Here is a 26,246-nt window from a genome sequence, read left to right as displayed (position 1 = left end):
GACCAGCCACGGAGAGAGGGCTCACCAGAAATCAACCATGCCAACACCTTGATCTCAGAATGCCAGCCTCCACAACCGTGGGACTTCCCTGGTGGTGCAGTGGTTAAGAATCCACCTTCCAATGCAGGAGACTCGGGTTCAATCCCTGGTCAGAGAACTAAGATCCCACATGCCTCCGGGCTACTAAGTCTGACTGCAACTACTGAGCCTGAGCACTCTAGAGCTGGCACACTGCAACAAGAGAGATGCCCACGCTCAGCAAGGAAGACCCAGTGCGGCCAAAGATGTTTAAAAAATAAAAACACATTTCTGTTGTTTAAGTCATTTTATGACACTTTATTATGACAGTCCCCGCAAACTGACACAGTAGGCAAGGACCACACAATGAACTGATTATTTTGAAAAGATCTAACATCGCAAGAGAGCTTCCCTGGTGACTCAGTGGGAGAGAATCCACCTGCCAATGCAGAAGACTCGGGTTCAATCCCTGGATTGGGAAGACCCCCTGGAGAAGGAAATGGCAACCCACTCCAGTATTCTTGCCTGGAGAATCCCATGGACAGAGGAGCCTGGCAGGCTACAGTCCATGGGGTCACAAAGAGTCAGAGATGACTTAGCAACTAAACAACATTGCAAGAGCTAGTGGAGACAGTAGCATGGAAACATATATTACCATATGTAAAATATGCCAGTGGGAATCTGCTCCATGAGGCAGGAAACTCAAACCTCCATGACAACAGAGGTGTGGGATGAGGTAGGAGGTGGGAGGGAAGGCCACGAGGGAGGGGACATATACATACCTATGGTTGATTCATGTTGATATATGGCAGAAACCAACACAATATTGTAAAGCAATTACCCTCCAATTAAAAATAAATAATTTTTTTAAAAAAAGAGGTAATAGTCCAAGAAGATCCATCCATAGTAAAATGAATAACTTCATCAAAGAGCTTCACAAACCACCTAAAGACACAAGCAAGTAGGAAGGTGTCCCCATTGTTGTCCTGAGGATCTCACAAAGTCACGGCCTGGCCTGGGTGAGGAATTTTGACTTTCAACTGGTCTGCCTTTCTAGAAGTTCCACAGCTCCAGTCTTGGCAGAGGTCTGATTCCACCACCTAGGTTGGGCAAACGTCACCCAGGATGTGGAAACAGCTGCATGTCAGGAATTATTGCCCCACCTGCTTCCCAGAAGGAAATGGTAAACCAGTCCAGTACGCTTGACTGGAGAATCCCATGGACAGGGGATTCTGGTGGGCTACAGCCCATGGGGTCGCAGAGTCAGACACGACTGAGCATTGAGCATAGCATGGCTTCCCAGAAGTTGGCTCACATCAGGTAGGCAGTAAAGGGTCCGAGTCCCATCATATCATGCTCATGGTCCAAAGGAGCCACAGTGTTTTCAGTTCCAGCTCAAATAATGTCAGACCTGGAGCTCCTGGAGTCCATATGGTTTCCTAAGAGCCATGACCTGGAAACTGGGAGACCTTTACTAAGACCTGGTATCCCTCCTGCTCATCTACTCTGGACTGAGTTGTGTCCCACCTACCCCGCCCCCCCAAAAAACTTCCATGTTAAATCCCAAACCCCAGTGTGATGCTATTAGGAGGTAGGGCCTTAGGGGTGATTAGGTCTTGGGGTGGATCCTTCATGAAAGGGATTAGTGTCTTTATAAAAGGGACCCCAATATCATATAACAGCCCTTGTATGTGGAATCTAAGAAGAAATGATGCAAATGAACTTACTTACAGAACAAGGAAGAGACTTACAGACTTCGAGAATGAACTTAAGGCTGCCCGGGGGAAGGAGGCAGGGGAGGGATAGTTAGGGAGTTGGGGATGGACAGGTACACTCTGCTACATTTGAAATGGATAACCAACAAGGACCTACTGTACAGCACAGGGAACTCTGGTCAATGTTATGTGGCAGCCTGGATAGGGGGGGCGGTTTGGGGGAGAATGGATACAAGTATACGTATGGCTGAGTCCCTTCTCTGTTCACCTGAAACTATCACAACATTGTTAATCGGCTATACCCCATACAAAATAAAAAGTCTTTAAAAAATAAAAATGGGCCCCAGAGAGTTCTTACTCCTCCCAGTGTGTGAGGACACAGTAAGAAGATGACATCCGTGAACCAGGAAGACACTATGTCTCCCTGAGCCTTGATCCTGGGCTTGTCAGCTTCCAAAACTTTGAGAAAAAAAAATGTCTGTCTGTTATGTATAAGCCATCCAGTGTACAATATTTTGTAACAGCAGCCTGAACAGACTAACACACCATGCAACTGAACAAGCCCCCAAGTCCTCACCCCAGAAATGATCTGACTTGCACAGCAGAGAACTTGCTACATCTGGGCTGCTGGTTCCACCTAGGGTGCTGTCAGTTCCCACTGTTCACGTCAGATCCAGAAGGGCAGGAGGTTCTCACCTCCAAGAGCCGAGGGGCATGGGATACGGATGGACCTCCACCCAGCCTCAACTCTGGGGTTCAACAGGAACACTTGCGCTCGCAAATCCAATACGTAGTTTTGTCGCAGGAGAGGTCATTCCAGGTTCCACCTTTGTTCATGCTGGCACAGTTCTCATCATTATAGAGGTTGTTGGGTTCCTGTGGGTCCCAAAAGCTGGATAAAGGAGAAAGTGAATATAGGGTGAGGTGAATAAATGGAGCACAGCGGATTTTTCAAGGCAGTGAAACTGCAATTCTATACAATACTGTGATGGTAGACACAGGACATCATGAGTTTGTCAAAACCCATAGAATTTTGGGAAGGTCCAGTGGCTCAGCAGGTAAAAAATCCGCCTGCAGTGCAGGAGCTGCAGGAGACATGGGTTCAATCCCTGGGTGAGGAAAATCCTTTGGAGGAGGTACGGGCAACCCACTCCAGTATTTTCACCTGAAAAATGCCATGGACAGAGGAGACTGGTGGGCTACAGTCCAAAGGGTTCCAAAGAGTCAGACACTACTAAGCAAGCATAGAATTTGACAGCACTGAGAGTGAACCTTAATCTGACCTATGGATTTAGTTCATAATAATGTGTCTATATTGGTTCATCAATTGTAACAAATGCACTGTACTAATGCAAGATGCTAATAATGGGGGGAAATGTGTGCAGGAGAACAGGGACGTGGGAAACAGTGCTCTGTACCTTCTGCTCAGTTTTTCCAAAAAATAACGTACTGCTCAGCCATAAAAAATGAAATTTCGCCATTTGCAACCAAACGGATGGACACGGAGGATATTATGCTAAGTGAAGTAAGTCAGACAGAGAAAGACAAATACTGTACAGTATCACTTATATGTGAAATCTGAAAAATACAGCAAAATAGTGATGACAGCACCAAAAAGCAGCCCCACAGACGCAAGAACAAACTAACGGTTGCCAGTGGGGAGAGGAGAGGAGAGGGGTGACACAGGGTTAGGGGGAAAGCAGCGCGAAGTGCTGGTATAAAATAAGCTGCAAGGTCCTTGTTTGTAGCACAGGGACCTCTCCTCAATATCCTCTCATGACCTAAATGAGAAAAGAATTTGAAAAAGAATAGGTATACATATATGTATAACTGAATCACTTTGTCATACACCTGGAAAGCAAATGTAAAGCAAGTATACTCCAATATAAAATAAAAGTTATTGGGGACCTCCCTGGCAGTCCAGTGGTCAAGACTTCACCTTTCAATTCAGGGAGTGTGGGTTCCATCCCTGGTCAGGAAGCTAAGACGCCACATGCCTCAGTGGCCAAAACACAAAACAGAAGCAATATTGTAACAAGTTCAATAAAGACTGTAAAAATGATCCACACCAAAAAAAATCTTTAAAATTAAATAAAAATTACTTTTTAAAAGTAAACTATTTTTAAAATAGTAAAATTTTAAAATAAGCTATAAGGATATATTGTACAACATAGGGAATATATCCAATAATCTATAACTTTAAATGGAGTATAACTTTAATAATTGCAAATCATTATGTTGTACACCTGTGACATATAATACTGTTAATCAACTATACTTCAACTTAAAAATAATGATAAAAGGAAAAATAAAGTCTGTTAATTTTTTTAAAAAAAGAATACCAGAGAAAAGAACAAGAAAAGCTTTCATGTTCAGGGCTGTTTCTTCCACCTGAATTATTCCTTCACCTTTTCAGAATTACATGAAAATGTTGTGTTGTCCCCATCACCCCAGCAGCTTGTCTGTGCTAACTCAGTCCTATCTCCCCGTTCACCAGGAATTCTCCAGGTTCCTGAATCAGTTTCCTGCATCTGGTCAGTTTCTGTTCTCTTCCAAAGAACATTTTTGTTAAACCACATCCCCCTCAACCTTCCAAGTAATGTAGTGTTTTAGGTCATGTTCCTTTTTTTGTTAATTGGAGTATCATTGCTTCACAGTGTTGTGTTGTTTCTGCTGTACAATGAGGTCAATCAGTTACATGTATACATATATCCCCTCCCTCTTGCACCTTCCTCCCACCCTATCCCCCATCCCACCCGTTCAGGTCATCATAGACCACAGAGCAGAGCTTTCTGTGCTTTACAGCCAGTTCACACTAGCTAACCGTTTAACACATGGTAGTGTGTACACATCATTCGTTTGGTTTATTCATTTTGTTCTGCTTTTATCTGACAATTTCTTCCACCCTCCCCTTCCCCTCAATCACCACCATGTCCATAGAGCCAAATTAGGCAATTCAGGAGCATGGGATTTATTCAAGGGTGTTATCAGGACAGGGGGACTGAGAAGAAGGATGAGGCATGGGATAGAATTGAGCAAGGATGTGAGTTTAGCCTGGTCTAGACTCAGCCTCTATTTCTTTCCATTGATCGCAGAGGAAGGCTTTCTTATCTCTCCTTGCTATTCTTTGGAACTCTGCATTCAGATGCTTATATCTTTCCTTTTCTCCTTTGCTTTTCACTTCTCTTCTTTTCACAGCTATTTGTAAGGCCTCCTCAGACAGCCATTTTGCTTTTTTGTATTTCTTTTCCATGGGGATGGTCTTGGTCCCTGTCTCCTGTACAATGTCATGAACCTCCGTCCATAGTTCATCAGGCACTCTGTCTATCAGATCTTGTCGCTTAAATCTATTTCTCACTTCCACTGTATAATCATAAGGGATTTGATTTAGGTCATATCTGAATGGTCTAGTGGTTTTCCCTACTTTCTTCAATTTAAGTCTGAATTTGGCAGTAAGGAGCTCATGATCTGAGCCACAGTCAGCTCCTGGTCTTGTTTTTGCTAACTGTATAGAGCTTCTCCATCTTTGGCTGCAAAGAATACAATCAATCTGATTTCAGTGTTGGCCATCTGGTGATGTCCATATGTAGAGTCTTCTCTCTGCGATCAATGCAAAGAAATAGAGGAAAACAACAGAATAGGAAAAACAAGAGATCTCTTCAAGAAAATTAGAGATACCAAGGGAACATTTCATGCAAAGATGGTCTCGATAAAGGACAGAAACGGTATGGACCTAACAGAAGCAGAAGATATTAAGAAGAGGTCGCAAGAATACACAAAAGAACTGTACAAAAAAGATCTTCAGGACCAAGATAATCACAATGGCGTGCTCACTCACCTAGAGCCAGACCTCTTGGAATGTGAAGTCATGTGGGCCTTAGGAAGCATCACTACGAACAAAGCTAGTGGAGGTGATGGAATTCCAGTTGAGCTATTTCAAATCCTGAAAGATGATGCTGTGAAAGTACTGCACTCAATATGCCAGCAAATTTGGAAAACTCAGCAGTGGCCACAGGACTGGAAAAGGTCAATCTTCATTCCAATCCCAAAGAAAGGCAATGCCAAAGAATGCTCAAACTACCGCACAATTGCACTCATCTCACACGCTAGTAAAGTCATGCTCAAAATTCTCCAAGCCAGGCTTCAGCAATATGTGAACCGTGAACTTCCAGATGTTCAAGCAGGTTTTAGAAAAGGCAGAGGCACCAGAGATCAAATTGCCAACATCCACTGGATCATGGAGAAAGCAAGAGAGTTCCAGAAAAACATCTATTTCTGCTTCATTGACTATGCCAAAGCCTTTGACTGTGTGGATCACAATAAACTGTGGAACATTCTGAAAGAGATAGGAATACCAGACCACCTGACCTGCCTCTTGAGAAACCTGTATGCAGGTCAGGAAGCAACAGTTAGAACTGGACAGGGAACAACAGACTGGTTCCAAATAGGAAAAGGAGTACGTCAAGGTTGTATATTGTCACCCTGCTTATTTAACTTATATGCAGAGTACATCATGAGGAACGCTGGGCTGGGAGAAGCACAAGCTGGAATCAAGATTGCTGGGAGAAATATCAATAACCTCAGATATGCAGATGACACCACCCTTATGGCAGAAAGTGAAGAGGAACTCAAAAGCCTCTTGATGAAAGTGAAAGAGGAGAGTGAAAAGGTTGGCTTGAAGCTCAACATTCAGAAAACAAAGATCATGGCATCTGGTCCCATCACTTCATGGGAAATAGATGGGGAAACAGTGGAAACAGTGTCAGACTTTATTTTTTGGGGCTCCAAAATCACTGCGGATACTGATTGCAGCCATGAAATTAAAAGACGCTTACTCCTTGGAAGGAAAGTTATGACCAACCTAGATAGTATATTAAAAAGTAGAGACATTACTTTGCCAACAAAGGTCCATCTAGTCAAGGCTATGGTTTTTCCTGTGGTCATGTATGGATGTGAGAGTTGGACTGGGAAGAAAGCTGATCGCCGAAGAATTGATGCTTTTGAACTGTGGTGTCGGAGAGGACTCTTGAGAGTCCCTTGGACTGCAAGGAGATCCAACCAGTCCATTCTAAAGGAGATCAATCCTGGGTGTTCATTGGAAGGACTGATGCTAAAGCTGAAACTCCAATACTTTGGCCACCTCATGCGACGAGTTGACTCCCTGGAAAAGACTCTGATGCTGGGAAAGGTTGGGGGCGGGAAGAGAAGGGGATGACAGAGAATGAGATGGCTGGATGGCATCACCGACTCTGTGCACATGGGTTTGAGTGAACTCCGGGAGTTGGTGATGGACAGGGAGGCCTGGCGTGCTGTGATTCATGGGGTCGCAAAGAGTCGGACACGACTGAGCGACTGAACTGAACTGAACTGAGACTCAGTCTGAACCCACAGGGAGCTCTGGAATTTGAATAGCACAACAGAGTTTTTCCAACTTGAAACAAGGGGTCCAGGCAGCTCTTAGCCTGTCATTGTCTGTGGGATGACTTCAGTGGGAATGGAGTAACCTAGCTGAACAGGTTTCCATTCAGCTGAGGTCACCTCTCTGGAGAAAGCATAACTGTGAGCCTTTAGCAGCCAATGCCCCCTGCTGGAGGGTGCCTGCACCAGCCCCCAAAAGGGATCTGAACTGAGGACCTGCAGTGACACACCATCCCATGCCATCTCTATTTACAGAATTCTACCTCCCTCCAGGAATCTTTAATAAAAAAATAAAATCCCCAGACAAAACAATAGTATCTCTAATATATAAAGAGTTCCTAGAAATCAATAAGAAGAAGACCAAAACTCCAATATAAAAGACACACAAAAATCTTTCCATGTGCCACAACTAAGACTCAACACAGACAAATAAATAAATATTTCTTAAAAATACACAAAAGATATGAATAGATAATTCACAGAAAAGTTAATACATATGAAAAGACACTCAACCTCAAGCGTAACAAAAATGTAAATTAATACTACATTGGCCTCTCAGTACCCTGTAATGACCTACACAGGAAAAGAATCTTAAAAAGAGTGGATATATGTAAATGTATAACTGATTCACTTTGCTGTACAGCAGAAACTAACACAATATTGTAAATCAACTGTACTCCAATAAAAATTAATTTTAAAAAATACTACATTAGTATTCCACTTTTCACCTACAATTAAAACAACAAAATTCCAAAAGTTTGATGAGCATGTGGGCAGGGAAAAAAAAGTGTAAGTCAAGCTGGTGAGAGAATAAATTGGTATACTCGTATGGGGGACAATTTGTTAAAATTTACTTAAAATACAAATACAGACATGGCCGTGTTTATATTTTAAATAAATACAAATTTAATACATACAGTATAAATAAATACAAATTTTCCCTGGTGGCTCAGTGGTAAAGAATCTGCTTGCCAGTGAAGGACACATGGGTTCGATCCCTGGTCTAGGAAGATCAGGTGAGCTAAGCCCGTGTGCCACGACTCCTGAGCCTGTGATCTAGAGCCCGGGAACCACAACTACTGAAGCCGTCACCCCCTAGTCTGTGCTCCGAAACAAAAGAAGCCACCACAGTAGGAAGCCGGCGGGCTGCAGCTAGAGAGTAGCCCCCGCTTATGGGGTCGCACAGAGTCGGACACGACTGAAGCGACTTAGCAGCAGCAGCAGCAGCCGCCACAACCAGAGAAACCTGGCAGGCAGCAACAAAGACCCACCACAGCCAAAAATTAATTTGTTAATTGATTAAATTATTTTAATAAATAAAATTAAGTACAAATACATATTCCCCTTAAGAAGATAAAGCATGCTGACTAATAGCATGGCTTTGAAGCCCGGGTGTGTGGCACTACCACCTGCCAACTGTCTGACCTCGGGACAATCACATAACCCGTCTGTGCCTCTGTTTCCAAGTCTTTAAATGGAGAGGATAATAGTACTTTCCTTACAGAATTACTAAGAAAATTAAATAAATGAGTTGATATAAAGAATGCCTCCCCAAATGAGATCCTGCTCATTCTTTTGGCAAATCAAAATCTTCCTCCTGGGACTTCTCCAGTGGTCAAGACTCTGAGCTTCCACTGCAGGGAGAACAGGTTTGGTCCCCGGCCGGGGAACTAAGACTCCAAATGCCATGTGGCACAGCCAAAAATAAATAAATAAAAGATCTTTAAAATAAAATTAAAAAGCATGCATCTTTAAAAAAAAAATCTTCCTCTTTCTCTTGCCCTATAGCCATGGCATCTTTTCTCTCTTCTTTTCCCCACAACTATTGGTCTGGGGACTTGATATGTTTGAGCAGTTGTGCTAAAAGGCTGAGATGTTGTAAGGAGGAAAAAAAGTGCAGGCACCAGAAACCCTATCAGAAAAAAAGCACCCTTGTGCTTCCCTTGTCCAGCTCTGCCTGGGATTTGTGTGTGTGTGTGTGTGATTGGTTGATATGCATTTGTTTATTGTTTTAATTTTTAAATTTATTTTTAACTGGAGGATAATTGCTTTACAATATTGTGTTGGTCTCAGCCATACATCATCATGAATCAGCCACAGGCATACATATGTCCCCTCCCTCTCGAACCTCCCTCCCCGCTCCCGCCCCATCCCACCCCTCTAGGTTGTCACAGGGCACCAAGTCTGAGCTCCCTGCGTCATACAACAAGCTCCCACTGGCTCTCTACTTTACATACAGTAATGCATGTGTTTCCACGCCACTCTCCATTCATCCCGCCCTCTCCATCCCCCACCGTGTCCTCAAGTCTGTTCCCTATGTCTGCGTCTCCACTGCCGCCCTGCAAATAGGTCCATCAGTTCCATCTCTCTAGATTCCATATATATGCATTAATACGTGATAGTTGGTTTTCTCTTTCTGACTTACTTCACTCAGTATAACAGACTCTAGGTTCGTCCACCTCATTAGGACTGACTCAGATGTGTTCTTTTTTATGGCTGAGTGATAGTCCATTGTGTATATGTACCACAATTTGTATTGAGTGTAGTTGCTTTACAATGTTGTGTTAGTTTCTGCTGTACAGCAAAGTGAAACAGCCACACATGTACATATACCCTCCCTTTTTTGGATTTCTTTCCCCCTGAGGTCACCACAGAGCACTGAGTACCCTGTACTATGCAGTATTCTCATTAGTTATCAGTGTTATACATAATATCAACCCCAATCTCCGAGTTCATCCCACGACCCCTTTCCACCTTGGTATCCATACATTTGTGCCTCTATTTCTGCTCTGTAAATCAGATCATCTATATTAATTTTTCAGATTCCACATATATGTGTTAACATACGAATTTGTCATTCTCTTTCTGACTTACTTCACTCTGTATGACAGTCTCTAGGTCCATCCACATCTCTACAAATGACCCAGTTTCATTCCTTTTTATTCAACCTGGGATTCTAAAGAATCTGCTGGTTTGGACTTCACAAAGACCTACAAGGAGGAGAGACCCGATAAGCCCTGGATACTTGCCTCAAAGTGACGGGTGACCCATCCAGCCACCTCCAGTCCCCTTCGACATTTCTGTCATTCAGCCCCAGCCAGTACACCCGTGGAGAACCATGAGCCTTGGCCACAAAGTCCTGCAAGTACAAACATCATTCAGCCATCAGTTCTTCTACACACACCCTGTTTGTCTCACATATACTCAGGGCTTGTGAATGCCACCCCAGTACCCATCCCAAATCCCCATGGCATGCAGCACAAGATCAGACCCTTCCACCCACTTGAGCACATGCAGTGGGAATAGGCATGCTGCTGCTGCTAAGTCACTCCAGTCGTGTCCGACTCTGTGTGACCCCATAGACGGCAGCCCACCAGGCTCCCCCGTCCCTCAGGCAAAACCTATGAGCCACTCTGTGCCTCAGTTTCCACCTCTGTAAATTGGGATGATAGTAGCTACCTCCTAGTAGAGTTATTGAGAGGATTGAATGAATTAATATACATAAAGAATTCAAAACAGTGTCTGACACGCAGCAAGTACTATAACATCTTATTTTATGGGAGTATAGTAGATTTTCAATGTTGTATTAGTTTCTCCTGTACAACAAAGTGAATCAACTATATGGACACATATATCCCTTCCCTCTTGAGCCTCCCTCCCACCACCTCCACCCCACCCTTCACAGAGCACTGAGCTGCGCTCCCTGTGCTCCCGGTGCTGTGCAGCAGCTTCCCACTAGCCGTCTGCTTTACATACAGTGGTGTATATATGTCGATGCCACTTTCTCAATTCACTGCACCCTCTCCTCCCCACCCCATGACCACAAGTCCATTTTCTATGCCTGCAACTCTATTCTTGCCCTGAAAATAGGTTTGTCACTACTGTTTTTCTGTATTCCATACAGTACTGCAACATCTTAACATTTAACATATAATTTAAGGAACAATTCTAATAATAATAACTGATATCTTGGATTTCCTGGTACTTTCACACTCCCAACCCCTGCAGTCCTAAGCGACATCCAGGCAGAAAAGAAATTCGCTGCTTCAGAAAAAGAGCGTGGGTGAGGGGAGAAATAGAGATTCCCAGCTTTTGTATTTCCAAAGCCCAGGCCTTTGGGAGGAAAGAAAGGACTTGGATCAAAGATGAGAAGAAAATATCGTGATTTAAAGCAACTCCCGGAGTCCCCTGATGGTACAGTGGATAAGAACCTGCCTGCCAACATAAGGGACACAGTTCGATCCCTGGTCCAGGAAGATCCCACCTGCCGCAGAGCAGCTAAAGCCCATGTGCCACAACTACTGAGCCTGCATGCTCCAGCTACAGAAACCCGCACACCTAGAACCCACGCTCCACGGCAAGAGAAGCTACCGCGGTGAGAAGCCCAAACATCGCAACGAAGAGTGGCCCCTGCTCGCTGAAACCCGAGAGACCATGCGTGCTGCCATTTGCGGCAGCATGGATGGACCCAGAGAGCATCACACCGAGCGAAGTCAGACGGAGAAGCAATATCGTATGACAGCTCCCACACGTGGTACCTGGAAAGAATGACACAAATGAACTTACAAAACACGCGACTCACAGACAGAAAACGAACTTATGGTTGCCAAAGGGAAGTGACAGCTCAGGAGTTTGGGAAGGTGATGTCCACTCTGCTACATTTAAAGTGGATAACCAACAAGGACCTATTGCATAGCATGGGGAACTCTGCTCAGTGCCATGCGCCAGCCTGGATGGAAGAGGGGTTTGGGAGAGGATGGAGACATGTGCCTGTATGGCTGAGTCCCTTCACTGTTCCTTTCGCCTGAAACCACCGTGACATTGCTAATCGGTTATGCCCCAATACAAAATAAGAAATTTAAAGTTTGAAATTAATCAGTAAATTTTCTGAAGAGAACCAGCATAGCCAAAAATAAATAAATAAAAATTTAAAAATAAAGCAACTCCTCTCCAGGCAAACTGATCTATGGTAAGGAAAACAGATGTGTAGTTCCTGGGGTGGGCAGGGGTGACTGGAAAGATGGCATGAGAAAACTCCCCGGACTGTGGAAACATTCTAGATCTTAACTGGGTTGACAGTTACAGAGATACCTACATATGCCAAAACTCAGGGAATGTACACTTAAGATCTGTGCATTTGACTCTGTGCAAATCATCTCACTCACTCAATCTTATTCAAGACCAAGATTCCCTAAAAGGTAAAGACATAAGGTGGCAATGGGAAAGAAGCTATGGAGATGCAGACGTGGTGGGTGCCGGGAAAAGGGCTCTGCATTTTATTCTTTGGTCGAGCCCGAGGTGATGGCCAAAACCCCAGATGGATATGAAAACTCTGAAAAGTAGAGGGACTCTGGACCTTGTTTCTTGGGGAAAACCCCAGAGAAGTATCAGGAAATCAGAAAAAGCAAAGTGCTGCTCAGCCCATGAAATTAGCACAGTGCCCTGAAGCTGAAACTCCAATACTTTGACCACCTGATGTGAAGAGCCAGGTCGTTGGAAAAGACCCTGATGCTGGGAAGGATTGAGGGCAGGGGGAGAAGCGGACAGCAGAGGATGAGATGGTTGGATGGCATCACTGACTCAATGGACATGAGTTTGAGTAAACTCCAGGAGGTAGTGGAGGACAGAGGAGCCTGGCGTGCTGCAGTCCATGAGGTCACAAAGAATCGGACGTGACTTAGTGCCAAGATAACAACAACTAGCACATAGGAGGTGTTCAAGAAACGTTGATTGAAATAATAAATTACTAAGTGAGCTACACAGGCTTCCCAGGTGGCTCAGCAGTAAAGAATCCACCTGCAGATGCAGGAAACACAGATGCAATCCCTAAGTCAAGAAGACACCCTGGAAAAGGAAATGGCAGCTCTCTCCAGTATTCTTACCTGGAAAATCCCATAGACAAAGGAACCTGGCGGGCTACAATCCATGGGGTCACAAAAGAGTCGGACACGACTTAATGACTAAAAAAGTGAGCTACACACTTTGCACAGGTTATCTCATTTGATCTTCATGGTGACCCACTGAAGCAAGGATTATTAACCCCATTTTACAGATGGGAAAATTGAGGCACAGAGCAGTTGAGTAATTTGTCCAGGATCATTCACCCAGTGGATGTCCCAGTGGATACCAGCTTGGAACAAAGATACTGAGGACCAGATATGCACTCCCCTCCACCTTGACCCCATATAACCCATCCCTACTCAGAAGAAAAACAGATGACCCCAACTGATTGAGATGAAATCTCCACCACCTTGGTATAACAGGAGCTCACAAAGAGGAGGGAATGAGTTCTCCAAAGAAGACATACAGATGGCTAACAAACACATGAAAAGATGCTCAACATAACTCATAATCAGAGAAATGCAAATCAAAGCCACAGTGAGATACCATTTCACGCCAGTCAGAATGGCTGCTATCCAAAAGCTAGAAGCAATAAATGCTAGAGGGTGTGGAGAAAAGCGAACCCTCTTACACTGTTGGTGGGAATGCAAACTAGTACAGCCACTATGGAGAACAGTGTGGAGATTCCTTAAAAAACTGGAAATAGAACTGCCATACGACCCCACAATCGCACTCCTGGGCATACACACCGAGGAAACCAGAATTGAAAGAGACACATGTACTCCAATGTTCATCGCAGCACTGTTTATAATAGCCAGGACATGGAAGCAACCTAGATGTCCATCTGCAGATGAATGGATAGGAAAGCTGTGGTACATATACACAATGGAGTATTACTCAGCCATTAAAAAGAATACATTTGAATCCGTTCTAACGAGGTGGATGAAACTGGAGCCTATTATACAGAGTGAAGTAAGCCAGAAAGAAAAACACCAATACAGTATACTAACACACATATATGGAATTTAGAAAGATGGTAATAATAACCCTGCATGCAAGACAGCAAAAGAGATACAGATGTATAGAACAGTCTTTTGGACTCTGTGGGAGAGGGTGAGGGTGGGAAGATTTGGGAGAATGGCATAGAAACATGTACATTATCACATGTGAAACGAATCTCCAGTCCAGGTTCGATGCATGATACAGGATGCTCGGGGCTGGTGCACTTGGATGACCCAGAGGGATGGGATGGGGAGGGAGGTGGGAGGGGGGTTCAGGATGGGGAACACATGTACACCCGGGGTGTATTCATGTCAATGTATGGCAAAACCAATACAATAAGGTAAAGTAATTAGCGTCCAATTAAAATAAAAAAATAAAAATCACCAATTAGCAAACTTCAGAGTAATAATTCATTGAAGATTTGGAATGGATACTAAAACTGTAAATATTTGATGAGTAAAATATTATATAGCTTCAAAGTATAAAAAAAATAAAATAAAGCAAAGTTATATTTCTTAACTACCTGAGTTTAGTTCTGTTTAGTTGGAATACGATTTACACCTGCCCCATTCACATCATCTAATCTCCAAAAAAACCCCTGTATTAACCACTCAATACAAATGACGCTATGAAACAGAAAGATTTTTTTAAAAACAGAGAAGATACAGAGGGAAAAGATAAGATGGTAGCCTAAATCCAACCAAATCAATAATTACATTAAATGTAAATGATCTTTTGCTGAGTCATAAAGACGATGCGGTACATATGTACAATGAAACATTACTCAGCCATAAAAAGTATGAATCTGAGTCAGCTGCAGTGAGGTGGATGAACAAAAAGTAAGTCAGAAAGAGAAAAACAAATGTCATATATTAATGCATATATATGGACTCTAGAAAAATGGTACTGATGAACCTATTTGCAAGGAAGGAGTGGAGACATAGCCGTAGAGAATGGACTGCGGACACAGTTGGGGAAGCAGAGGGTGGGACAAACTGAGAAAGCAGCACTGACATGCATACACTATCGCATGGAAGAGAGACAGTGGGAAGCTGCCGTGGAACGCCGGGAGCCCACCCTAGAGCCCTGTGACGACCAAGAGGGGCAGGGCGGGATATATACGTATAGTGATGACCGACTGCGGCTTCCCTGACAGCTCAGTTGGTAAAGAATACGCCTGCAATCGGGAGACCTGGGTTCAATCCCTACAGAACCAACACAACATTGTAAAGCAATTATCTTCTAATTAACAAAATTTTTTAAAAACTGTAAATGATCTTATAATACCAGTTAAAAGCCAGAGATTTAAAGATTGAATTAAAAAAAAAGACCCCACTATATTCTGTCAACAAGAAATCTTAAAATAATGACATAGGTTAAAATTAAAAGGATGGGGAAAAATAAACCTGGCAAACACTAATAATCAAATAGTGCTATGAGTTTTATGGTCAAGAACAAAACTAGCTTCCTGGGTTCCAACCCCAGCTCTGACATTTACTAGTTGTAACAAGCAAGCTGCTTAAGTGAAATAAGCCTCAGCTTTGTACTCTGTGAAGTGTTGATAAGTAGTGACATACACTGTGTCTAATGGTCTTACCACCTAGCTTTGGTAGTATTAAGTCATTAAAGTCATCGACACTTATTTCAATTCTCCTAGTACATACACACAGATGAAACTGCCTCTTTCTATCACCTTAAAACATAAGAGTCCTCATGTGACTTTCTTTGTGAGTGTATGTAGGTAGAAATTTTGCCTCATACACTTCCCCCATTGAGCTATAGGGACTGGCTGTCATTTTAGCATAACATAACCTCTCCTGACTCACCTAATTTATAGGTCTGTTGTTAGAATTATGTTAATGCATGTAAAATATCTGGAATACAGCCTAGAGAATAGAAAGTGTTACCAAAGAGATAGCCGTTATTATCCCTCCATGTTAGAGAGGAAACTGAGACTCAGATTGGATAAGTCAACACAATCAGGATTTGAACTCAAGCAGTAACCTCAATATTAAAAGTTCTAGTGACTCAAAAGCAATTCCAGCTTCTTTACATTCAGGCCAGGGAAGGATGTGTAAATCCTAGGAGAGAAGCAGGCTGGCCCTGCTGCTTCTCAAGGGTGTGGAAGAGACAGCTCACCTGTTCATCAGAGTTACTGATGATGACCAAGTGGGAGTAATTCTCCTGGCAGAACTTCCGGGCTTCATCCCATGACTTGGTGCTTGGAGAGAAATAGTAACACTTACCCTGAAAAGGGAGCCAGCCTTCAGGGCAGGTGACCCTGGTACAGTCTGGGGACAGGATAGGATTCTGTCAGAGTGGCCCCAGAACCAGAGTATGTACATGGTATGCCATGTACAGGTGTTCAGGCTGTGCACTGCTCAACTCTAGCGGGGGTTGGGAGGGAACCATTCACATAGATTGCACTGAGAATCACTCCCAAGGATTTGTGCTCTGTACCAGCTCCACCATGTCCCCCAACTCAGGGTAGTTCCCCAAGTCCCACTTACCTAATAAGCCCCGAAGTTCCAGCAGGGACTTGTTGGTGTCAGCTCTTAGGCTGTCAATGTCCTTCTTCAGGCCAGCTAACCCCATCATGCCAGTCACTGTTAGTAGGAATGGGCTGAGCGGTTAGAAACCCAAACCCCCATCTCCCCACCTACCAATCACTGACGGCAGACACACCAGACAGAGGCAAGAGTTGTGTTCCCCACCATACCCATGTTCTGGTGGGTGATACTGAAACTCAAAAACAACATGGCCAGTGCCCAAGAGGAGTCCTAGAGTTACTCAGAGGAGAGATTAATCCTTGAGGCTTGAGGGAGAGTAGAGATGGTGGACTTCCTGGAGGAAGTGGGTTCTAAAGGGAAATGGTGGTTCTGTATTAGTGAGAAGGCTCAATAGTCAAGGGTCACCTTGCCACCTTGGAAGCAAAGATCCAGAGGCAAGCATGTTGGGAAAGGACAGTGCAGTAAAAGTCAAGGAGAATCTCACAGGAGCTTGAGCTCCAAGTGGGATGAGGTCTGGAATCTGGGTCCTTGAATGCCAAGCCAAAAGTTTTGCATTGGACTCTGGGCAGTGAGAAGCTGATGGTTTTTGAGTGTAACAGTGGCTTGGTCTGAAGCATGGGGTTAGGGAGTGTGGAATGGAGCGATTTTCAGATATCACCATCATAGTGAAGGCCTCTTCTACAACTAATGTGTTCCCAATTCTCTCACACAAATTTTTCCTCCTCCAGTACTCCCCAGGGTCATCAACAGATGACACTTCAATTAGACAAAATAGAAGTATTAGAAAGATTACTCAGTAGATAGGTAGATGATAGATGATATACAGATGGTTGATTAATAGGTAATAGAGGGATGATTGATGAAGACACAGATAACTGAAGATAGATAACTAGATGGGTAGATAACAGATGATTGACAAAGAGGTAATAGATCGATGATTGGCAGGTAATAGTAGACAGACAGATAACACATATGTTATCCTTGACACTCTTTCCTCTCACCCACCACCATTCCCACTCACCCATCCCCAGGGTCAGTCAATTTTACCTCCTAAACCTACTCTACTCTACCTACATCTCTTCAACCCCACAGCCACAACCCCCAGCGAAGCAACTGTCCTCTCTCAACTACCCATCCTCCTCCCCTGTTCTTAAATGTTGCCTCCTACCACAGGGCCTCTGCACACGCCTGAGATTCTCAACTCCTTACCTAGTTAATGCCACACTTCCTGAGTCTAACAGATTCACTGCACTCCCTGCCCTCACTGGCCGTAAGGTTCCTGATGAAGCAGACAGTTCATCACATAAGTAACTTATGATAAATGTCATGAAACAGAAATTCGAGAGGCAAGGAGAGACCATAACAGGATCTGAGCCTCAACTGGAGGCGTGGAAAGGCTGCCCTCGCTGTGGTAAGTTAAAGAGGGCTGCAAATTCTTTGCCCTTCCCCCAAGGAGTGGCAGGATTACCTACCCTCCTTCTGAATCTAGGCTGGTCCTGTGACTAATTTTGACCAACAGAGTGCAGTGGACCTGTGGCTGTGTAATTTCTGAAGCTGAGCCCTAACACTACCATGCTGTGAGGAAGCTCGTGTGGATAAAGGTGCACCCAGGCACCAGCCATGTGAGTGAAGCTTTCTGGGACCTTCCAGCCCAGCCCAGCTACCCAATGACCCCACCTCACTCCACAAAAAGTGGATATACCATGCTGAGCTATTCTGAATTCCTTCCTTGTAGATTTGCTGGGACAATAAGTGACAACACTGGGAGGAAATAAAATCCATGTTTCTTTGCAACCACCCCCCAGAAAAATGACCACATTTCCAGCGCTCAACAACCACAGTGACTCTTGGCCACCATATTGGAAAAGAGTGGAGGTCTAGATACACACATGCACGTGCACACACACTCACTCCACAGGAACAGGGACTGTCTGTCGTGTTCACCCTCCCAAGCACCCATCCCCCACCCTGGTACCTAGCACAGTGCCTGGCAAACATGGGGTTGGGGTTGGTGATGAAGCTGGATTTGACAATCACATTGGTGCTCAGCATGGCCTGGAGGGATGATTGACAGCACTCACCATTCGCTCGCCATGCCATCTGCTGAAAGGTCAACATCCTCAGTTCTTCCACCACCTCCTGGTCTATGAAAAGGAGTCCAACTTGAGCCCAAGTTGGACTATATATCCTCCCATTTGTTGTCGTTGTTCTTGTTTAATCACTAAGTCATGTCTGACTCTTTTGCGACCCCATGGACTGTGGCCCCAGACCCTCCCATACCCCTTTCCCGGTTCCTCTGCGTGCCCCATTCTCGCCCTACTCACACTTGATCAGGGTCACAACCAGACCCGTGCAGCCCATGAGCAGTGACATCACCACCAGCAGACACAGGTACACCATCAGTCTCTCCCGGTAGCACCTAAGACCTCCGAACTTCTGACTGATCCCGGGCACCGGAGTTGCTGGGGGTGGAGATGCAGACAGAGACACTGACGCTGGTGCTCCAGACAGTGAGGAAAGGACCCTTGAGCTTTTCTCCAAGAGTCGGGACAGGGTGGAGGGGGGCAAAGGATTAAGGTCATGACTATATCATCAGGTGGGGTCAGCAAGAGAATGTCAAACAGAGCAAACCCTGAAGAAGCCTGGAATGTTTGTGGAATGCACCCTATGCGCCCAGCATTCTGTCACACCCTTATTATCTTCTTGAATCTTCGCCCTTATGACATAGGTTTAATTGTTCCCATTTTGCAAATAAGTAAACTGAAGGCTTAGAAAGGTTGTGCATAACCTGGACCCAGTTCTTCTCTTTTTTATCCTTTTTTTTTTAATTGGGGTATAATTGCTTTACAATGTTGTATTAGCTTTTGCTGTACAATGAGGTGAATCAGCTATATACGTATATCAGTATATACAGTATACATATCCCCTCTCTTGAGCCTGCCCCGCACCCCTCATTCCCGCCCCTCTAGGTCATCACAGGGCGCCAGGTCATCACAGCAGCTTCCTGCCAGCCATCTGTTTTTACACAGGGTAGTGTATGCATGTCAGTGCCACCCTCTCAATGCGTGCCTCCCTCTGCTTCCTCCACTGTGTCCACATGTCCATTTTCAACGTCTGTGTCTTTCTTCCTGCCCTGCATATCTGTACCATTTTTCCAGATTCCATGTATGTGTGTTAGTATGCAGTGTTTGTTCTTCTCTTTCTGACTTACTTCACTCTGTATGACAGACCCTAGCTCCACCCACATCACTACAGATGACCCAATTTCATTCCTTTTTATGGCTGCAAGGAGATCCAACCAGTCCATTCTAAAGGAGATCAGTCCTGGGTGTTCATTGGAAGGACTGATGCTAAAGCTGAAGCTCCAATACTTTGGCCACCTCATGCGAAGAGTTGACTCACTAGAAAAGACTCTGATGCTGGGAAGGATTGGGGGGCGGGAGGAGAAGGGGACGACAGAGAATGAGATGGCTGGATGGCATCACCGACTCGATGGACATGAGTTTGAGTGAACTCCGGGAGTTGGTGATGGACAGGGAGGCCTGGCGTGCTGTGATTCGTGGGGTCGCAAAGAGTCAGACACGACTGAGCGACTGAACTGAACTGAACATTCCATGATATATATGTACCACACCTGCATTGTCCATTCATCTGTTGATGGACATTTAGGTTGCTTCCATGTCCTGGTTATTGGAAATAGTACCCAGCTCTTCTCTTTAACATTTAGAATGTATCATATTTTATGCTCCAGCAGTCTCCCACCCAAGTTGCTCCCCAGAGGCCCAAACTATGGGCACTTGCATCCCCTAACTTACATGCAAACAGGAGGTAGGGATTGAGGAGTACCTGGCAGCCATCCTGGGTCCCTAGGAGTCTGGTCTAGACTCAGAAAGGCAGAGCTTCAGAGAGGAAATGTTTCTGTCCCAGGGTCTAACTCCAGAGCTCACACACACTGGCCACCATGGGAGGGAAGACAGGCACACCCAAAGGACTTACTGGCTACAGGTGGCTGGGATGCAGGAGGCATCAGATCAGTGCCTAGGAGAAAGGCAAGAGACGTTTATCCAGAAGTCACTGAAAGACTTTGTCTTCCAAGATTAACAACCTCCCCCAAGCCCTCTGATTTGTTCCCTGGTCAGAATTGGGGAATGGAGGCCCTCTGATTTGTTCCCTGGTGGCACAGTGGATGAGACTCCAGCTGCCAGTGCAGGGGACATGGGTTCTACCCCTGGTCTGGGAAGATCCCACTTGTCTCGGAGCAACTAAGCCCATGCACCACAGCTACTGAGCCCGTGCTCTAGAGCCCGGGAACCGCAACTATTGAGTCCGAGTGTGCCAGCTCCTGAAGCCCACGCACCCTGGAGCCCATGGTCCGCAACAAGAAAAGCCCACCCATCTCAACCAGAGAGTAGCGCCCACTCGCCGCAACTAGAGAAAAGCCTGGGCAGCAAAGAAGATCCAGCTGAATGACTTTGTCTTCCAAGATCAACAGCCTCCCCCCAAGCCCTCTGATCTGTTCTCTGGTAGAACTGGGGGCTGGAGTAAGGACTTCCAAGTGCCCCTCTAGAACATCATAACGGGTATTCCTACAGCTCACCCAGCTGAGGAGCCAGGCTGGTGACAGGGATGATGTTCAGGCCTGGACGGGATCAGAAAGACAGCAGTCAGCAGAGCAGGACCTCAGCCAAGGGAACAGGATGCTCCCGGCCCTGGATCCTCACCCGTGTTCTTCGGGAGCTTACAGGGAAGTGGGGGTCTCTCCGATTTCTTTCCTGAGGAGGGAGGAACCGTTGCTCAGGCTCAGAGCAGGACCAAGCCAGCACTGGGTCTCTGAAATCCCCAGCCCCAGCTCACCTGCCCTGGGAGGTCTTGGTGGAGCCATCCAACCTGGAGAAGAGAAGCTCAGAGTCAGGGCTGGTCCAAGGATGGGAACTGGGTGGAAGCCAATGATGCAAACAAGATTGAGATTGCAGGGAGGGTTAGGGATGGGGCTGTGCATGAGAATGGAACTGGACTTAGGGATGGGGACAGGGTTAAGATACAGTGACCAGGGACTTCCCTGGTGGTCCTCCCAATGCAGAGGGCCCCGGGTTCAATTCCTGGTCAGGGAACTAGATCCCATAAAAGAAAGAAAGAGTGAAAGTGTTAGTCGATCAGTCATGTCTGACTCTGAGACCCCATGGACTGTAGCCTGCCAGGCTCCTCTGTCCATGGAATTCTCCAGGCAAGAATACTGGAGTGGATAGCCATCCCCTTCTCCAAGGGATCTTCCTGACCAAGGGATTGAACTCGAGTCTCCTACATTTACTGTATGAGGCACCAGGGGAACCCACAAAGATTCGTCTTGCTGAAACTAAAGAAAGATCCCCTGTGCCAGAATTAAGACCTGGTGGAGCAAAAAAAAAAGATAAAAAGATACAATGACCAGCCATCCTGAATTACTAGGACTTTCCTAATTTTAAAGCTGGAAGTCCCAGATTCCAGGAGATCTTTCATCCCTGGATAAACTCGGACAGTTGATTACTCTAAGTTAAAGACACAGTGAGGTTGAATATGGGAATAGACTAAGGTTAAGGTTGGGGGATTTCCTTGGTGGTCCAACAGCTAAGACTCCATGCTCCCAATGCAGGGGGCCAAGGTTCAATCCCTGGTCCGGGAACTAGATCCTGGATACCACAGCTAAATGATCACATGCCAGAACTAAAGATCCCATGTGCTGCAACTAAGATCTGCCACAGCCAAATAGATAAATAATTTTTTTTAAGGTTAGGGGACTTTCCTGAAGGTCCAGTGGTTGAGAATCTGCCTCCCAATGCAGGGGATACAAGTTAGATCCCTGGTCAGGGGTTGATATAAGGGTTTGGACTGCAATGAGGATGGGGCTGAAAGAAGGCTCATGGGAGTAGGGTGATGATTCAGTATGTGGTTGGGGGGAAGAATGCGCTGTAGCTGCATTTGAGGATGGGGGGAAAGCTGCGGCTGGTTTGTAGTTGTGTGGGGCTTGGTGACAGCTTTGGATCTGGACATAGTGATGGGACAGAGCCAGGCCGGAATTTGGAGATGATGGAGTCTAAATCTGGGGAAGATGTGACCTTGAAGACAGGGATGGGGGACTTCCCTGGCAGTCCACTGACTGCGATTCTGCACTTCCACTGCAGGGGGTGAGGGTTCGATCCCTGGTCAGGGAACTAAGACCCTCTATGCCATGTGGCACAGCCAAAACAAATAAATGCATTTTTTTATTAAAAAAAAAAGACAGGGATGTGAAGCATGGAGTTGGGCTTGGGGATCATCTTGGGACCAGGTTGGAGTTGAAGATGGACAGTAAAAGAGCCAAGTCCAGGGCACCTCCCAACTCCCAGTGAGCCCGTGGTACTCTGGGACCTCCCAGGCTGACTCCACTCTGGACTCATAAGTGGGGGACGTGAATCCACCTGTAATGCCGGCCCCCCCACTCAGTCCAAGGACATTCAGGGGCCCTGTTGGGAGTTGGTTCAGGGAAACCTCAAAGCCTCCACCTCTTTTTATTTTTTTGGCTTCATCACATAGCCTTCAGGGCTTCCCTGGTGGCTCATTGGTAAAGAACTCATCTGCCAGTGCAGGAGATGCAGGTTCAATCCCTGAGCTGGGAAGATACCTTAGAGAAGGAAATGGCAACCCTCCTCAGTATTCTTGCCTGGGAAAATACATGGACAGTGGAGCCTGGCAGGCTACACTATGAGGGGTTGCACAGAGTCAGACACGACTGAGCACACACACGCATAGCTTTCAGGAGCTTCGTTTCCCAAGCAGGAACTGAACCCAGGCCACGGCAGTGAAAGCACCGAGTCCTAACCACCAGACTGCCAGGGAATTCCTAAAGCCTCCACTTTTATATGCACTTATCAGACTCTTGTTGAGTGCCCAGCCAGGCGTGGGTCACTCAAGTCTAATTTGCATCCTGGATGTGAATGCAAAGAGATTGGAGAAATCTTGGTCCCTGCACAGCTTCTAAAACCCTGGCATTCGTGTCTCAGGGCTTTGCATCCACCAGTTCTTTTGGGAGCTCCTTTCCTTAACAAACTCCTATTCACTCCTCAAGTCTCATTCCAGTGACCCTCATCTGACCCCCCAATCCTCCCATTAATGCAGGCAGAGCCTTCAGTTACCCTCGGGATTTCCCAGTTTCCTACTCCCTCCCCTTGCTAACTTGCTCACCCAAGACTGTACACAGAACTGAGTGTGTGTGTGTTAGTCGCTCAGTCATGTCTGACTCTCAGCAACCCCATGAACTGTAGCCCACCAGGCTCCTCTGTCCATGGAATTCTCCAGGCAAGAATACCAGAGTGGGTTGCCATTCCCTTCTTCAGGGGATCTTCCTCGCCCAGGGATCGAACCCAGGTCTCCCACACTGCAGGCAGATTCCTTACCATTCTGTGCACCCTGTGCACAGAACTGCCTCCCCTGTCAGACTGAGAGACCCTCAAGTGGAGGCATGGATGCTCCCACCATCACAGTGCCCAGCATGAGCAGGCGGACCACGCGTGTCTGCTATGCCCAGCTGCTCCGGTCCTCCATCCCTCAGGCTGCTCCCGCCCTCCATCCCTCAGGCTGCTCCCGCTCTCCATCCCTCAGGCTGCTCCGGTCCTCCATCCCTCAGGCTGCTCCCGCCCTCCATCCCTCAGGCTGCTCCCGCCCTCCATCCCTCAGGCTGCATGCCTCTTCGCCTCAGAGGGCCTCTCACCTGGCTTGGGAGGAAGGTCCTTGTAGGGCGGCGTCGTGTTCTCATAGTCATCGTCTTCATCCTCTTCCCTGGATGCTTCTAGAGGAAAGGCAAGTGAGAGCCCAGCCCACCCTCTCCTCTGTCCCTCACACCCCGGTCTCAGCCCCAAGGGTGGAACACCGCAAGCTGGGTCCTGACCACCCCGGGCCCCCATTGCACGCGTGGCCAGGGCCCTACCCGGCAGGTCCCGGCACCCTGCGTTAGTGTACAGAGTGCACATGGCTGCAGCGAGCACCCGGAGCCTGAGACAGAGCAGGCAGAGCCCGACCGCTGCCGCTCCGTGCGTCCCCAGCTCAGGTGTCTGGGGCTTTTCTCAGTTCCTTTTTTCTTTTTCTTTAATAGTCAAGAACATGCAAATCCATCTGGAGGGAAACACCCCAAACCACACACACACAGACACACACACTTGTATTTCCCCCCATTTTGAATTCATGCACAGAAGTAACAGTGACAACAGCCCCTGCATTTGAGTTCCCACAGAGCACCAAGCCCAGGGTGAAAAAGATGGAGAGCTCCTTTCTTCACGGAACCATCAGTTGAGACAGGAAAGATGATACACCTGTAAAGAAATACAGAAATGAGCAATACAGTTTGGTTTTTCATTTTATTTCCAGTAGTAACAAAGTATTATTTTAAAATAAGATGAAACAGGGTAAAGGGGTCAGATGGGAGCTAATGTAGAGAGGTGATCAGGGAAGGCCTCCCGGAAGCAGTGACATTTGCAACAAGATGTTAAAGTGATCGGTGCTAAGTCCTCCCACATTCCACAGTGAAGTTCTAGGCTCCCTATCACTACATAAGACATAACCCCCAAAACTTCATGACTGGGCTTCTCTGGTGACTCAGTGGAACCAACCTGCCAATGCAGGAGACATGGGTTCGATCCCTGGTCCGAGAAGATCCTATGTGATGTGGAGCAACTAAGTCCGTGTACCAGAGCTACCGAGCCTGTGTGCCCTAGAGCCCATGCTCCACAACAAGAGAAACCCTTGGACAGCAACTAGGGTAACCCCCATTAGCAACAACTAGAGAAAGCCCAGCACAGCAATGAAGACCCAACACAGCCAAAAATAAATAATTATTTTTTAAAAACCAAAAAAAAAGATGTCCCCACTGAAGCCTCAGACAGACAGTGGTCCTGCTGACCCCTTGGTCTGAGCCTTGTGAAACAATTTTGAACTTCTGACCTCCAGAACTATAAAAGAATTCATTTTCATTGTTTTAAACCACTACATTTATGATGATTTGTTTCAGTAGGCATAGCATATTACATACCCCAGAGGGCAAGACCCCAATTCCTCTTTTGAGGGGCTTTCCACTAAAAGTTAAAGGAAATGCAACTCAGATTGGCTTAAACGATAAGGAAACCCCATTGGTCACATCCTTGTACACGTTAGAATATTGGGCTGGGTGGTCGTAACAGAGATTCAGAACAAGAGTGACTTAAATGAGGTGGAATTTACTTCTCACCTCACTGGTCTCAAAATAAGCAATTCACAGTCTCTGCCAGCGGAAACTCTTCACCAGCACAAGCACAGGGGGATGGCCCCAGGCCTACTTGAGGTGGGAGGGCGGCAGCCGACCAGCCTCCCTCTCCAGAGAAAGCTCGCCCCCGGGGCTGGACTTTATCCTGTTGCCATGATGTCACACACAGAACCTCTCCCATCTACCGGAGGTGTAGGTGTGCTGTCCCCATTCTACGGATGGGGAAATGGAGGTTCACCTGAGAAGGAAGACCCTGTCTGCCCAGCAAATACCCACTGGGCAATGAGAATCAGATTCCAGATGGATAAGGGGCGTCAGGGTGGAGGGGTAAGGAAGCGATGGGCTGGAGGCACCAGCCAAGAGGACGGAAAGAATCTCTGGCCATCAAGAGCATCATTTAAGGTGTGTGAGCCTGGGGAAGGCAAGTAAGGTGAAGGCTGGACAGTCTCACTATGCGAGGGTGATGCCCGGACAGCCGAGGTCCTGCCTTGAGAC

The 26,246-nt window shown here is 46.2% G+C and overlaps 1 protein-coding gene across 4 annotated transcripts; it reads right to left on the bottom strand.

Moving 5' to 3' along the window:
* Positions 1-306: 306 nt before the first annotated feature.
* On the bottom strand, positions 307-24,564 carry CLEC17A (C-type lectin domain containing 17A). 4 transcript variants are annotated; one of them, XM_055430590.2, is made up of 12 exons: positions 24,444-24,564; positions 24,228-24,305; positions 21,359-21,391; positions 21,226-21,276; positions 21,102-21,143; positions 20,501-20,542; positions 18,829-18,966; positions 18,586-18,648; positions 16,505-16,600; positions 16,134-16,285; positions 10,181-10,290; positions 307-2,625 (listed from the first exon to the last, which is right to left on the bottom strand). In XM_055430590.2, exons 1-12 carry the CDS (start codon positions 24,484-24,486, stop codon positions 2,490-2,492), a joined length of 984 nt encoding a protein of 327 aa, XP_055286565.1. In that variant the 5' UTR covers positions 24,487-24,564; the 3' UTR covers positions 307-2,489. The 4 variants fall into 4 exon arrangements, 3 of the variants coding, with proteins under 3 accessions (XP_055286565.1, XP_088695228.1, XP_088695227.1); XM_088839102.1 differs by having other exon boundaries at positions 21,247-21,276; XM_088839101.1 differs by having other exon boundaries at positions 24,228-24,302; positions 24,444-24,558.
* Positions 24,565-26,246: the final 1,682 nt, after the last annotated feature.

This window comes from Moschus berezovskii, chromosome 8 (assembly GCF_049115385.1).
Source record: "Moschus berezovskii isolate FMDL1 chromosome 8, NW_MosBer_1.0, whole genome shotgun sequence".
In the NCBI taxonomy this organism is placed as follows: domain Eukaryota; kingdom Metazoa; phylum Chordata; class Mammalia; order Artiodactyla; family Moschidae; genus Moschus; species Moschus berezovskii.
This window is presented reverse-complemented; position numbering and strand designations above follow the sequence as displayed.